The sequence below is a fragment of the Artibeus jamaicensis genome, unplaced genomic scaffold (genome assembly GCF_021234435.1).
Source record: "Artibeus jamaicensis isolate MK-2021 breed Jamaican fruit bat unplaced genomic scaffold, CSHL_Jam_final contig_1028, whole genome shotgun sequence".
In the NCBI taxonomy this organism is placed as follows: domain Eukaryota; kingdom Metazoa; phylum Chordata; class Mammalia; order Chiroptera; family Phyllostomidae; genus Artibeus; species Artibeus jamaicensis.
The window spans coordinates 1,438,710-1,455,076 of record NW_026521201.1 but is presented as its reverse complement, the minus strand read 5'-3'; the positions used below and the strand labels follow the sequence as shown (position 1 = coordinate 1,455,076).

Genomic DNA, 16,367 nt, shown 5'->3' with positions numbered 1-16,367 from the left:
TTGTCTCCGAGCTTCATTTGTGAGGTAAAGACCACATCTTAAGACTGCTGTGAAGACGAAGTAAAATATCTGCAAAAACCCCATCACATAGCAATCAATCATCTGGATGTCAAGGAATGCTTCCCCAACAAGCCCATATTTGGCCATCATCACTCTAATCCTTTTAGGGCCCCTGCTGGCTAAGGGTAATCCCGCTAAGGAATTACTCTGAGCTCTCTAATCCTCTGATTGGTCTTTCCTCTAGCTAGCAACCCTGCGTCTCAACCACTAGGTCCAGGCGTTCAGAAGCCACTCTTCTTTCCTGCTTCCAACTCTCTCCAAACCCTTGTTTTCAGCCGTTTCCAGATTAAGAAGTGTGACAAACAGTCCCGATTTAAGCAAACTCTGATCATCAAAACTCTCTGGCTAGGGTTTTCCCGGGTAACTTGCGAGACCCAATTAAAAGCTTTGCTACCAAGCTTTCGTCTTCCCCTTCTGGTAAGGAAGGAGACAGCATTTCAACTTGACCTACAGTCATTCGTTCCCTGAAGCATCAGCCCCTGCCGCGAGCGATCCAAGAACGTTGAATGTACGAACTAACAAACCAACGAATGGGCTACTTCGGTGGCCTTGTTACCTCCCCTCTGGCGAGGGCGTGGCCGCGGATTGGAGGCCTGCGGGGCGCCGGCTGCCTCACCAGCTTACGTCACGACCGGTCACTAGAGCCAGGGCTCCGCCCCGCCTTCCCTAAGTTCACGCCCCGTCGCATTGCGTCACTTCCGCCACCTCGGGCCGAAGCAGGGCGGGACCACTGGGGCGGGGGTGAGGTCTGAGGGAAACCCTCTCGCGTCAGCTCCGGAGCAGGGACTACATTTCCCGAGGGGCTTCGGCGGCAGGGGCGGCGGGCGCGGCAACGTTCCCGGAAGTGGAGCCTGGGACTTCCACTCGTGCGTGAGCTGAGCGGAGCCGGAGACTACACCGGAGGCCGAACTTGGGATCTGACAAGATGGCCGGGCTGCCCCGCAGGATCATCAAGGTAACCGCCCAGGCCGGCCTCAGGCTCCCTCCTGTGCTCTTTCCCGCTCGGCGGATCGGGCGGTTCAGCCTCTCGCTTCCTCCGACCCGCGCTAGGAGGCCGGAGGCAGCACGCAGAGGGTCTGGCCACGGCGGCGAGGGAAGTCTGGCGCTGGGGAGGGGGCGCGTGGATACTTCCGGCCGCGGTAGGGCAGCCAGGCGGCTGAGACCCTGGGCTTCCAGGTCCCCCTGAGAGCGGGGACGGTCTGGTCCGCGCCTTGGTGGAGGGTGGGGTTGCGGGGTTTTGGTCTTGGGCGCGGGCCTCCGCGGTGTTTCAGACCACCCACGGGCGGAGTGCGCGGGCGCGCGGGAATCACGACGGGGCTCGGACTCTGGGCGGGGGTTGTGGCCTGACACGGTCTCTCGGTCTCGGATCCTCCTCTCGGTCCGGGTGGGAGCGCTGGGTGCGACAGCTCCAGCTTCAGAATGAATGAACCGGGAGGGTTGAGGCCGGGCCAGGCCCTGCACCTTGGGAGGCCCGCGCATCCTGTCGCCGTCCGTACATGCTTACCCTTGGCCTCCAGGATCCGAGGACCCGGGGGCATTGCGCTCGACTGCTCTAGCTTCCGCGATCTCTTTTAAAAATACGTTTTCTCCCGTTATCTCCGCGAAGTGATTTTACTCTGGTTTGCAACTCAGCTTTCTGTTTAGAGGAAGTAGTTTAATACAGGACTGGGGGGCGCAGGAATGGGGGACCTTGTGAAATCTTTCGGCTTTCGATTTTGTGTGCTTTAATTATTGTACGGTTCTTCGGCTCTTTATTAATACTGTACTCTGACAAGTACATATGGAACCATGAAAAATCCAGAATCTTGGTTTTGTAAATTCTTTATCTTCAAAATCGTCAAGTCTTCGGATGTGAAATGCTGCTTGCAACTCAAAAACAAAACCTTAATTTTTTTTTTGTCAGTTTTAATGAAGAAAATGAGCTGAATTTCTGTGTTGTTGAATACAGGGTGGGGCAAAAGTAGGTTTATAGTTGTGACTACGCAAAAGTTTATTATTAATTATTGTATTTTCCATACGAACAGCTGTAAGCCTACTTTTGCCCCATCCTGTTTGTGAGTTAAGGTGATTGATTAAGTTGCAGCATCACTTTGCATGATACAACCTCAACGTGTATTTATTCTAGTTTGTTTCAAAGTTTGGGAGAGACACATACTAAGTGAAAGACCTGTTGAAGGATGATGTATTCGGTAGTTGTTCGTGTAATTGCAGTTAAATATATCTGAGATGGAGGGGCGTATCTCTGACCTAAAGGTCCTTGATTAGAGAAACAGGACAGTTTATGAGGTAGAAATTCTGAGTCTAATCATGTGAACCTTCATAGTGTGAAATTTGTTGTACTGTATTACAGATTGGTCTCTGACTTTGTTCAAGGAAGTTTAATTGTTTTATGCATTGGAAGGGCTTTGCAATGTGGCGTTAGTTGCAATGTAGTCACATGGCTCCATTGGTTATGTTTATTGAGGCCCCAGTTGAAAATTAGGGGTGGAGGAGAAAGCAGTACAGTAAATAGACTGAAATAATTATTTATTGTTATTCAGGTTATCAGCTAAGTAGATAATATAAAAAGTTGCCTATTCTCTGACAACCACAATACAAGTTTCTTCATGAAATACAATGGTTATGGTGGTGAGAGTAATAACTCTACTGTCTTGAATGGTAGGAACACATACTACCTTTCATTGGACAACTATGATATATTGCTGTCCACTTAAAGTTGCCATTATTTATGTTTGCAGAATTCATCAACCATTTGATACTTGCAGAAATCTTGTGAAGTGGGCAATATGTTTTATTGTCTATAAACCCGCTGAAATGACTTTTCTAGGGTCTTAAACTTGGCAAGAGGAAGAATTTGAATCTTGACTCAGTATGATCTTCCTCAGTCTCTTGTTATTGTGAAATGAAATAATATATGTAAAGGTACTTTGAGGCCTCTAAATATACAAATATAAGAACTATTATTCACCCAGTTGGATTCCCATGTTCAATCCAGGAGCAAATTCTGTAGGCTTTACTTTCAAAATATATCCTGAATTAGACCAATTTTCCCATTTTTGAAACCGTTGTTCAGTTCCATTATTTGTTGCTTTGGCCTACTACATTTAAAAATACAGACATGGCACTCATTCCCTGCCCAGAACTTCACAAAGGTTTTCCATCACATTTAGAATAAAATCTTGACACCCTCTCCCCCCTTTCCCATCCCCATCTGCAAGATCTTTCATGCAACTGGGATCTGCCTGCCTCTGAGATTATAACCTGCACGTCTCTCCTTGGGTTGCACCAGTCACAGGGTTTTCCCTCTGGTTATTGCATTGCTGTGTCATATTGTTCAGTTCTTGGCTTACATGTCATGTCCTCCTAAATGTTTGCCATAAGTTTCCTAAAAAACAGACAGTTTCCCTCTCCCCCTCACCCTAGTTTATCTTCATCCTCATTCCCCTCTCAGTTGTCTAGTATTTATCATTACTCCAAGTTACATTATTTACTTTTTGGCTCTACTCCTACTAAAGCTCCGTTAAGGCCAGGACTCTTGAATGATTTGGGCATTCCTCTAATGCCTAGAATATGTAGTAGGCACTGGTATATTGGTCAAATGAATGGATGTGCTTCAATTTCTTTGCAAGAAAGTTTTAGGAAATGTATTCTATATTATAATTTTACATGTTACTGCTTAGTAGATTGCATCTGAACTGATTACTGAGCTAAAAGTCAGCCTCTAATTCCACCCATAAATTCATTAATAAACAAAACAAGTCAGTCTTTCATTTTGTTGCTTTAGGAATACATAGACTACAACATTTGAAAGATTCTAAAGGTACATAGAAGAAAATGCAAGAGTCTCATCTGTCCTTCAGCATTCCAGTGCTCCTCCCGAGACAACCATTGTTGTATATCTTCTAGAAAGACCAGAGAGACTTAGTGGAACCTAGTGGTTAGATCTTAATGTAATTAATTGCTTATTGATAATTTTTAGATTATTCCCAAAATTTTGCTACACAAACAGTGCCGAAATGAATAGTCATATATAGTGGTATCTTGCACATGTGTGAATTAATACCGAATTTTGGCGGTTCTGTGTTCAGCGGGAAGTTTTAGAATTTTATTTTTTCTCTTTTCCCTCCAGGGCCAAAGCTCATTTGGCCCCTAAAAGTGACAGCAATTAAAGCTTAAAGTCCTATAGGTTAAAGGTTACTTAAAATAAGAGATCCTCCCTAATCCCTCTGTTACAAAGAAGAACCAGATTATTTTGGGAACACATAAATGAGATTGGTAGTTGTGGCTTTGGTCAAAAACAAATTTATTTTAGCTTTATATGTTGTGTTGACAGTGACATTCCTTTGTCGACTCAAAATTAATCATGAAAACAATGAAATACAACCTTAGGAAACCATAGTTAACTTCCTGAAGGAGTTGACTTACTTGATTAAAACCTAGTAAACTAATCTGAGATTAGAATTTCATCATTTTTCCAAAAAATTTTCTGTTGTGAGGTTTAGTATCAAATTCTTAAAAATGTGATAGGATCTGATTTTGCATTAAGACTTGCGTTGTTTATTTTTTTACTTTAATAATTTTGATTTTAAAAATACAGATAGTATTATTTTTCCATTCACTATTTAAAAGTTATTCATTTAATATATGCATTCTAGTACACAAGGTAGTTTTTAGTAAGAAAAGTGATTTAGGAAACAGCCTTTTTTAAGCCCTGAAAAATCTTTGGCTGATAATGTATCCCCTTCCACCCCCATTTTAAAAAAGGCATGAAAAACTTATTATGATGAAGGTGGATAACCTTTTTATAAATTGTGGTTAAAACATCCTTAGGAAACAAGTAAACTCCTAGTAAAAATTTGACTAGGAACAGTGTGGTTCTTAGCTCTTTTGGTTGTCCCAATTGAGTTTCGTGACCTTCCTAGGACAATAAACAATGTTTTTTGGCAAATAACTTCTGGAGATTCAGGTTCTTGACTAGCTTATTTGTGAATTCCCTCTGTCTCCATGGATTCCAGATTAAGAATCCCTAGACTACTTTTGGTAATTAAATTTTCAGGCTGTAAGGATAATGTTTAATATACTACTTAAGGTTTGATTATGAAATGTGGGCATAATTGAAAATAAGGTAAAAACAGTAGTCAGTTGAGTGTCAGGCACTTTTTTCAGTTCATGTTGATCAATTTTCACAATAGAAACTGAGTTTTGTCATTATCAAGCACTTTCTGAGTATCCACCATGCTAAATGATGATGACATCAGAAATGTTATGTATTTATTTTAATGGAAGTTCTGAGGTTTTTTTTTGCACTTGTGACCATGTACAGCCATGACATTTTAAAAAAGGAAAGAACACCTTCCTTTTTTTTCCCTCTCTCTGATGCCTCTGTAGGCCAAAGAAGTTGGACCACAGGAGTCCCAGCCTGCAAGTCAGTACTTTTGCTTTTTCCCTTATACCTCATAATTTGGTTTACTCATGGATAAATGGGTTTAAGAAGAAAATAATTTAGTTTTGCTAAATTTCAAGTTTTGCTAAATTACTTGCTATAGTTTCAAGTAGTGTGGATTCTGAACATACATTTAAATCTGTTGTTGTTAGTTATGGATGTATATGCTACCAGAAATGAGAAAATGAGGTTAGCATCCAGCTGGGGCTTTGGACATTACAATCGTAGCCATCACAGTTGTAATGGGTTTTTAAATTTGAAGAGGAGGTAGAGTGAGTTTTGGGCAAAAGAAATAGCAGATATATAAAAGCTAGAAGGAGAGAGAGAGAATTAATGAATATGTGTGAGAATATATATGAATACACAGCATATTCAAGAAGTCCTGTGTGTATGGTGCATAGTATATCATTATTAGGGTCTCATCAAGAACTACTACTAACTTCAGAGAGTTGGCATCAAGCACTGTTGGGCAAAGTATTGTTGCTTTTTGAATTGTTAAATTAATACTTAGTCTATGAATCACATTTACCAGAGTGTAGTGTGGGAAGTATTCTTGAAGGGAGATTGGTCATGCAGTTCTTATTGTGTAAATAATTGGCATCTTTTATTGAATATTTACTGTGTACTAGGCACTGTTCTAAGCATATTACATACATTGATTTATTTCATTTTAATAGCAATCCTATGACATAGGTACAGTTTTAACTCTATATTACAGGTGTAGAAACCTGCACAGAGTGGTTGGTAGTTGGTAGAGCAGTGATACGAACTCAGGCAGTCTGATTGTGTAGACTGCGGGTACTGTATAGATGGAATGCGCCTGAACATAGCTGCCTGTGTGTAATAGCTGGAAATGCATGTACCTTTATATTTTATTATTTGGACACATGAAGTGAAAACATGTTCATGTGTAGAGTCTAAGTGGTTATTTAGCTTTCTTGTTTTTTAATGTTTTGTTTTTGTTTTTAAACCAGAAGTCTCCTTATTGTAGTTTGAATTTGTGTTTTCTACTCAGGGTGGGACTGTGTATCTACTTAATTTCCCCACTACCATTTGGAGAGAATAAGAAAGAAGTACTTTTCCAATATGACTCTTCCTACACCTGCACATTCAATTCTTGCTTGAGTTTTTTTTTACAGTTGGAGGCATAGTGATTTACAGCTACAAAGCTTGACGTTTCTTTACGTGTAAAAGAGCTCTTCCTATATATATTTTTTTTAATTTTTTTTTTTCAGATACAACACTCTGACTACTCTGTCTTTATTTTGTGATTCAAATAAGGGTTAAACCAAAAGTGCTGCAAGGTTCATTCAGGTTACATCCGCCACGGACTGTGATTAGTGATCAGTGAATACTTGGTCAAACCTTGCCTATTTCTTAGGATCTTCTCCCGGTTCGGTTGTGTGGGATGCTGAGGTATTGAGTGGTAGGAACTAGAAGATATTTTCTATGAACCCTTGTTTTTATTTACTTTATTTTTATTTTCAAATTATAAGAGAAAGTTTACTTAGAAAGTTACAGGTAGAAGGAGTGAGTTGTAGAAGAAATGGACTCAGGAACAAGTGACAGAGGCAAAAGAATGGGCCCTTCCTTTCTTTAGCTTAGGAAAAAGGTAAAGGTAGTGCACTTGGAGAGAGAAGGATAGGAAAGGTGCAGGAGAGTGCCTGTGAACAGTTTTTAAAAAATAATTTTTATTGATTTTTAGAGACTGAGAAACATTGGTTTGTATGTGCCCTGACTGGGGACTGAACCTGCAGCATCGGGAGGACACTCTAAACAACTGAGCTACTCTGTCAGGGCTGAACACTTATTTTTGATCTGAGTACTTAGTTTATGATTATGTATCAGAATTATGTGGGGCATGTATAAATCGAAGAGTTGCTGGGTTTTTTGTTTTAAGATCTCCAGATGATTTTAATGTGCACCTTGCAGAAATAGTGGCCTCGTGTGTACTTGGTTTCAGTGCAGAGATGGGTAGAATGTGGGGGATACACACAAAATCACACAACCAGTACCTTCTCAATATAGAAAACAAAGACAACAGTGAGAACACAGTCTGGGTGGGGGAACCCTGATGATTAGTCCAGGGAAAGAGATTTTTAGAGGGGTGAGATTTGAGCCAAATTTTGAGAGGTAAATAGAAAAGTGGGATGGAGGAATAGCAAGTTATTCCAGGTTAACATATCCAACTCTAGGAAGATATTTGAGCAGTGCTAAAACTGTATCATGAGTCAACATGTCTTTGCTTGGACCACAGGCACTTTAAATGCGATCTTTTAATTTGAAAAGTTTTTCTTCAGAAGTAGCTTATGACTCCATTACAAAAAGTTTAATTAGTATAATAAAAGTTATGTACTAAAAATAATCAAGTAGTATAGATATTTTTCCTTCACTTTCTTTTGCTATTCCAATCTTTCCTTTATAGATAAAATACTAAAATCTTAATATGAAAGGAAGACCAAAATGCCTCATTTAATTTTTTGATATATAATTCACATGATAAAATTTACCCCTTTAAAATGTACAGTTCACTGGTTTTAACATATTAACAAAGTTGTGCAACCATCACCAGAACATTTTCATCACCCTCTACCTCCAAAAGAAGCCCCATAGCCATTAGTATCACTTTCCACCTTAGTTCCTGGCAACCACTTACCTCCTTTTTGACTCTGTGGATTCACCTATTCTGGATATATCATATAAATGGAATCATATCATCTTTTTGTGTCTAGCTTCTTTCACTTAGCATGTTTTCAAGGTTCATTCATATTGTGTCATGCATCTGAACTTCATTCCTTTTAAAATTTTTTAGCTGAGGTTATCTAATACTTTTAAGAAATGACAATGCTGTATGAAGCAAAACAGAAGTTTCAGTAGGTTAATAATCTGTAGTGGCTCTTATAAAACTGGTCACATTTGAAACCCTCATGGCTTTAGAAATGGTCCTCCGCCTTGTAAGCTTCCCCCTCTGTTTTTGTTTTTGTTTTTGTTTTTTTTTCCTTCCTCCAGAAAAGGACTCTGGCTATCATATGGAAGTAGGGATTTTAAAGACTGACTTAATAGAATGTGGTTCTAAGAAAGCACTTTATATAAGAAAGGTGTTCTATTTAATATGCTGCATTTGTCCCCTCCCACCACTCTTAAAAATTTGTCAGGGTAGTAAATCTTTATCTTTAAAGATTAGATTTACTTGCTGGACCCTGAGAAATTTGAGCCAATGCTGGTGAATAAAATTGACTTTTATTCTTATGTCGAGGATTAAGAAACTTTGCTGCCTTGGCTAAATCACTTCCCTGGGCCTCAATTGTTTCTGATTCCTATTTTAAATTTAGGCAAATACTGAGTAGTAGCAGTATTCTGAAATAAGTGTATAGTTTTCCAGTAGAAGGCCTGTGTCCTCTCTGCTGTTAGTTTTAAAGCCTTTAAATGTACATGTTTTCTAGGGGTTCAGACCTTGGACCTTTTCTCATTATGTATTCTCTTGAACACATTTTTCACTTACTTGGCTTCAGTCCATATTGATCATTGATTCTCATATCCAGCACTGAGTTTCAGGTTTCTCCAATTGTCTACTTTTACCACCACTTAGATGTCTTGCAGACATTTAAAACTCACCTTCATATGCATCAGTACTGCTAGTGCTTATTATTTGATCAACAGTAATCCCGTTGCCTGAGATTTACACCTCTTCACTCTTCTCACCTCCCTCTCCCCCATCTTCCACTTGCAGTTTGTCATGAAGCCTGATTGATTCAACCTTGAAAATGCCTCTGCTTCTCCTAAGCCATTTCTGTCCCCTGTTCTCCCAGTTATCTTTATGTGGACTCGTATCCTCTCCCAGGTTTTTTTTTGGCAGTAATTTTAGAGCTCATCTCCCTGTCTTCACTTAACAGTCTCTCCCTCTCTCTCTCTCCCCTCCCCTTACTTCCTTCCCCTTCTGCTCCCCAGTTTTCCACACTTCCCGTTATGCCCCAAACACATATGTCATCATGTGGCTCTCTACTGTATATAAGGTTGAATTCAAACTTACTAACTTGGCATATAAAGTTTTTTCAAAACCTGGTCTTTTCATTGTAATTAGTTCTTTGACAGCTCCTCCTTTGTCTCCTCATATACAACCTTTGATACTGATACTGTTTACCAGTCAAAACAATGTGTTTGCTAACTCCTGAATTATGCCATGTTGGCAGGGGGAGCATTCATCATGTGAAGTGTGACTGCCTAGTACGGTGTTGTTTTGGGTTGTTTTCTTTGCTCTTCTGGGAGAACTCCTCATTGTAGTCATCTTGCTTATATGCTTAATATTAGGTAAATTGTGGTTTAAGGACTAGAAATACTATAGTCTATTATTTCTACATGTGCCATGAAAGGAAAATCAGGAATAAAATTTAAGTCACTTGCTTTATTTTCTAGGATCCTGTTAAGACACTCTGGGTAACAAATATTAGTCCTATTGTTGAGTCATTATTTGTAGTGAAAAAAACTTTAAAAATTTTTATTTATGACAAAAATTGTACATATTTAAGGCATACAAGGTGATGTTTTGATCTATATATACATTGTGAAATAATTACCACAAAACATATCATATCTATCACTTCCCATAATTACCTTTTTGTTGTCAGAACACTTGAGAGCTACTCTCATAGCAATTTCAAGTATATACTACATTATTATTAACTGTAGTCACCGTGCTGTACATTAGATCTTGTTTTGAAGATTCCACAAATAAGTGAGATTATGCGTATTTGTCTTTCTGTATCTAGTTTATTTTACTTAGCATAATTTCCTCCGGGTTTGTCCAGGTTGTCGAAATTGGTAGGATTTCCTTTTTTTTAAGCTGATGGAAAGTATTTTAATTTGCTACTCGTAACTATCAGAAAAACAAAATACTTGATACTTCCTGGGTCAAGGTTTTGAGCATCATAAAAAAAAAACCCTATAGACCATTTTGTTTTCAACTGCTTAATTGATAACTGTGGATTAGTCATAACAAGGTTGTATGGGAGGGGGTCATTGCAGAACTGCAGTGTCTTTCCCCCTTCATTGTAGGGATTGCCCTAGCAGGTTTTCCTGTATTAGGATGCAGTAGGACGCTACCAGCCAAGAACCCATTCCTAGTCTGTGAGCAGGCTTTAGCTTCCTTTTCCCCACAGGTGTGTGTTTATAAAATGTCAGTATTTAGGCTTACTATCAGTGAAAAAAGAAAGCAAAACTAGAATATGTTTCTTCTTGTGAGTAATTAGTTACAGCAATTTTTAATATTCTGAGAGTACATACACTTCTTCATAATACTTTATTTCTTAAGTTGTATCATCAGGCCAAAAGTGGTTGTATATTGTGTATGTAAATTATGACCAGTATGTTTTAATCTTTTAAACATTACAAGTATTAGTGAGGGCATTGAATATTTGCTGTGTTTCTCATAGTGATTGTAGACAGTTCTCCCTACTGTTTATGTCAGACTGGAAAAACAAGTTAATTTTGCTTGGTATAATATCAGTCACTTCATTTTACCATTAGCTGGCATATATAGTCAGAGAATGATTTAATTCAGGTGTTTCATTTTAGGTATGTGAAAGCATACGTATGGTTGGAGCAAGAAGGGAGGGATATTGGGAAGTCAGAAATTAGAGATATAGCCTCAGGTCTGTCTGGATACTCATATGCTGGTCAGAGGTCCTCCACAGGAGATTTCCACAAAAGCTGGAGCATTTCATTTGCTGAGAGATTCAGGAAAGTGTCTGGAGACTTACTTTGGTGTATGTTGAAGGCAGTCATTGTGTCAGAACCATTTATTAAACCAGCAATTTTCTTCCCATGGACTGAAACCCAGAAGTTTTCACTGTTAAGTCTTCATACTCTCCAAGATCCATATGAGGATTTTCAAATCTGTTCCTGTCTTCTTTCCTACTCCTTATGAATAAAATAACTGATTTGATTTAAAAAATAGCTGTTTTAAATTATCCTGTTTATTCTCTCTTTTATATCATAGAGTTAATCATAGAACTTCTGTTGGAAAATACAAGTGTCTTGAAAAAAATGATTAATTGCGAACAAATGTTGCTCATTTTGTTCAGTATCAAGTGTCATACTGTTATCATGTATCAATTGGAAAGGGTTTATAATGGGCATGAAAATGATTGAGAAGGGATATCCGTTGGCAAGAAGATTCCAGAGTTTATTTTCTTCCTTACTCTTAATTTTTGCAGCTCACCTTTTTCTTTAGGCTCACATGACTCAAATGTGTGAAGGTATTACCTCAAAACATTAGGTAAGCTGTGTGTACAATTGCTGGGCCCTCAGTCTTTTATTGGGGGTACAGGAGAAGTGTGGTTGGGGAGAAGTTGGTAGTGTGGTGGTTGGGAGTCTCAAAAATCTCTCCAGATTATGAAATTCTGTGTAGATCACTCACACTTTTATGGCTTACACTGACCATATTTTCAAGTTCTCTCAAGAGCATCTAGCGAAGGTATGCAGCTTTGAAAGATGATGCAGGGTGGATCTTAGTTGGTATAGGTTTGGTTCTGACCTCTATGACATGCACATATTTATACCAGTAAACTACCTTTTGAATACTAAGTTTTATTACAGCCAGACCTTGGTTCTTGAATGTCTTGGTTCTCAAATAATTCAGTTCTTGACCAAATTGTTTATGGGGGGGGAGAAAATCTCAACTGTCTGAGAAAACTTTATGTTTTGATTCTTGACCGGACAACCCCTTTCATGCTGATAACTGTATGATCAGTCTCAGGCAACAAAGATTCGGTTTTGAACAAATCATTTCTCAAATAGTTTTTTGGAACAAATTAAGTTTGAGAACTGAGGTTCCACTGTATTTTCTAGTTGTTGTATCTGGGCATTGTAGCATGTGCCCATATCAAGTGGAAGGGCTCCCAGCCATCTGGGGACCTGAGGTCATTGCATGGGCACCCTCTGGGGTTGGCATTTCTGTTCTTTTTTAATTAAAAAAAAATTGTTCAAGTACAGTTGTTTACATTTACCCCCACCACTCCCCCTATCCCCAGCCATCCCCACTTCCTACCCTTGATCTTATCCTCCTTTGGTTTTGTCCATGTGTCTTTTATACATGTTCCTGAAAACTCTTCCCCCTTCCCCCATTATCCCCTCCCACCTCCCCTCTTACTGTCAGTTTGTTAATAAGGGCTTGGTGATGATGAACTCCTTTAACTTGACCTTATTGGGAAGCACTTTATCTGCTTTTTCATTCTAAATGACAGCTTTGCGGGACAAAGTAATCTTGGATGTCTACATCCTTGTCTTTTATGACTTTGAATACTTCTTTCCAGCCCTTCTTGCCTGCAAGGTTTCTTTTGAGAAATCAGCTGAGAGTCTTATGGGAACTACTTTGCAGGTAACTGTCTCCTTTTCTCTTGCTGATTTTAGAGATAAGATTCTCTCCTTATCTTTAATCTTGGGAAATGTAATTATGATGTGCCTTGGTGTGTGCTTTCTTGGGTCCAGCTTCTTTGGGACTCTCTGAGCTTCCTCAACTTGCTAGAAGTCTATTTCCTTTGTCAGATTGGAGAAGTTCTCCTTCTTTATTTGTTGAAATAAGTTTCACTTTCTTCTCTTTCTCTTCTCCTTCTGGCACCCCTGTGATTCAGATGTTGAAATGTTTAATAAAGTTGTCCCAGACGTTCCTAAGCCTCTTCTCAGATTTTTGAATTCTTGTTTCCACATTCTCATCTGGTTTAATGTTTATTTTTTCCTTCTGGTCCAAATCGTTGATTTGAATCCTGGTTTTCTTCCCATCACTGTTGATGCCCTGTACATTTTCCTTTATTTCACTTTTCATAGCTTTCATTTTTCCTCTTATTTTGTGATCATAAACCAATTCTGTGAGTATCCTGATTACCAGTGTTTTGAACTGAGAGGTTGGCTATCTCTTTGTAGCTTAGTTGTATTTTTTCTGGAGCTTTGATTTGTTCTTTTATTTGGGCCATTTTTTTTTTTATCTCAGTGCGCCTGTTAGTAGTAAGGGGTGGAGTCTTAGGTATTTGCCAGTATGGGGCAACCCACTTGGCTTCATTGTGGCACTGTATATGGGCGAGGGGTCCCAGAGGGCACAATGCCACTTGCTCCATTCTGCCGGTTTTCAGTCACTTCCCAGGTTACTCACAATAAAATTGGGCCCTTCTGGAGCTGATTCCTGGGTGGGTGGGTTTGTGTATGTTCTGGGACCCTGCGGTTCTCTCCAATGAACTCTCCTGTGAAGCTGAAAGTTTCTCACACTGACTCAACCCCCACAGGTTTTTTCAGACAGAGGCTTTTAGGTTTTATTTGCTTGTGTTGGAACCCTGGGTTGTGTGATCTGTCTTCTTATCCAGTTGTTCCTCCCAGTTTATCTGCAGTCAAATGTGAGGCTGCCCAGTCTACCAGCTGCCACCTTGCCCACCCCATCCTCCAGCTGCTGCCTTGCTGTGAGTCCTCTCCGCCCCTGGTACTGGTCCAGATGAATGTTTCTTCTTTAAGTCTTTGGTTGTGGGGCTTCCATATAGTTTGATTTCCTATCAGTTCTGGTTATTTTTTATTTTTAAACTTGTTGTCCTTTTGGTTGTGGGAGGAGGCGCAGTGTGTCTTCCTATGCCTCTATCTTGGCCGGAAGTCCTCTGGAGTTGGCATTTGTTTAGCTGGCATGACTGCCCTTCTGTGGGTTGGCCAAAAAGTTCATTTTTTTTTTTTCTGTTTGATGGCTCTAGTAGTGCTTAGTTGTCTTTGACTTCATTCAAAACAGTTTTGTTTGAAAAAATATTTTGAAATTGAAATTGAAAAAAATATTTGTGCGGTGTATGGAGAAGGTGCTGTGACTGAACGTGTCAAACATGGTTTGTGAAGTTTTGTGCTGGAGATTTGTTGTACAGTGCTCCATGGTGGGGTGGACCAGTTGAAGTTGTAGTGATCAAATTGAGACCTTAATTGAGAACAATCATCATTATATCATTTGACAGATAGCCAACATATTCTAAATACCCAAATCAATAAAGTTACTGGGAAAAATATGTCTTTTATTTTATGGAAAAAACTAAATGGACTTTTGGCCAACCCAGTATTTCTAAGCTGTGTTTTGTATACTTTTGTGAGTGGAAGGCAAAAGAGGTGAGGTGGGCTAGTACTAGTTCGTATGCAGGCCACTGAGCTGATTTTTGCTCTGGGAATTTTGTGAACATATGGGAACTATCACATCCATAAAGTTGTTACTTAGGTTTCAGAAAGGGAGAAAGAAGTTCTTTAATGGGTTTTAGAGCTAGTAACTCTAGAAAGCATTTGCCACTCCTAAGTCTGGGTGGGGGGAAAACAAAGAGAAAAGTTTGAAATTATTAAAATGTAGAAACTTGGGAGAAGTAGCCCTAGCTGGGATCCAGACCTCTGAAGAGATTCTGGTCCTTTAGGGAGTGGGGTGATGATTAAGCTGGTTCTCTCAGTGTGAGATAAATTGCAATTTGGATGAATGTGCTATAGGAATATTGGGTGATATAGGCACCTTCAGTCCAAGAAACCTGGGATCGGCAAGTCTCCTTTGGCAGCTTCCCTTTAAGACCCCATCACTTGCACCCAACACACACACCTGCAGAGTTTAACATGGAGCCCATGGCAAAGCAGAAATGTGATTCACAGAGGCCTAGCCCCAGAACCATAAAGTATAGAAGGATGAGTGGAGAAAATTACATTAATTTATATCCAGCAGAGTTGCAAATTTCCCAGTGTAGAGTTTCTTAAAAATATATTTTATTGACTATGCTACTACTATTGTCCCAATTTTTCCCCCTTTGCCCAGTACCCCCATTCCCTCTAGCAGTCCCCTTCCTTAGTTCAGGTCCATGGGTCATGCATATAAGTTTTTTGTCTACTTCATTTCCTATACTGTTCTTAACAAACCCCTATTCTGTACCTATCAATCCGTACTTTTTATTCCCTGCACTTTTTCTGCCTTTCTCTCCCTTCCCCCTCATCACTGATAACCCTCCAAATGACCCCCATATCCATGATTCTATTTCTGTTCTGCTTGTTTGCTAACAAGTTTTTTAGATTCAGTTGTTGATAGTTGTGAATTTGTTGCCATTTTAACATTCATAGTTTTGGTCTTTTTCTTACATAGTTCCCTGTAACATTTCATAATATAATTGCTTGGTGATGATGAACTCCTTTAGTTTTACCTTGTCAGCACTTTATCTTCTCTTCTGTTCTAAATGATAGCTTTGCTGGATAGAGTAATCTAGGTTGTAGGTCACTTTGAATACTTCTTGCCAGTCCCTTCTTGCCTACAAGGTATCTACAAGAAATCAGCTGACAGTCTTATGGGAACACCTTTGTATATAAGTCTGCTTTTTCTTCTGCTGCTTTTGAGATTCTCTCTTTTTTTTTAAATTTTATTTATTTAGGTTTTAGATTTTATTTATCTTTAGAAGGGAAGGGAAAGAGAGAGGGAGAGAAATATCAATGTATGGTTGCTTCTCATGTGCCCTCTGCTGGGAACTGGCCCATGCTAGGAACTGGCTTGCAACCCAAGCATGTGCCCTGACTGGGAATCGAACCTTGATCCTTTGGTTCGCAGGCCCGTGCTCAATCCACTGAGCTACACCAGTCAGGGCGGATTCTCTATTTTTTAACCTTTGGCATTTTCTTAATGATGTGTCTTCATGTGGTCCTCTTTGGGTCCAACTTGTTTTGTTCCTGGACTCGTATGTCTATTTCCTTCACCAAATTAGGGGAAGTTTTCTTTCATTATTTTTTCAAATAAGTTTTCAGTTTCTTGATTTTCCTCGTCTCCAGCTGGCACCCATATGACTTGGATGTTCATGTGTTTGGAGATGTCCCAGAGGCTCCTTATTCTATCCTTGTT

General features: G+C 39.5%; 1 protein-coding gene across 1 annotated transcript in view; it reads left to right on the top strand.

Moving 5' to 3' along the window:
* The first annotated feature begins 804 nt into the window (after positions 1-804).
* UBE2N (ubiquitin conjugating enzyme E2 N) overlaps positions 805-16,367 on the top strand; it is a 34,087-nt gene continuing 18,524 nt past the window's right edge. The window contains exon 1 of the mRNA XM_037146140.2: positions 805-1,015. Within this exon, the coding sequence (XP_037002035.1) occupies positions 986-1,015 (30 nt within the window). The 5' untranslated portion in view covers positions 805-985. The remainder of the gene's footprint in view (positions 1,016-16,367) is intronic.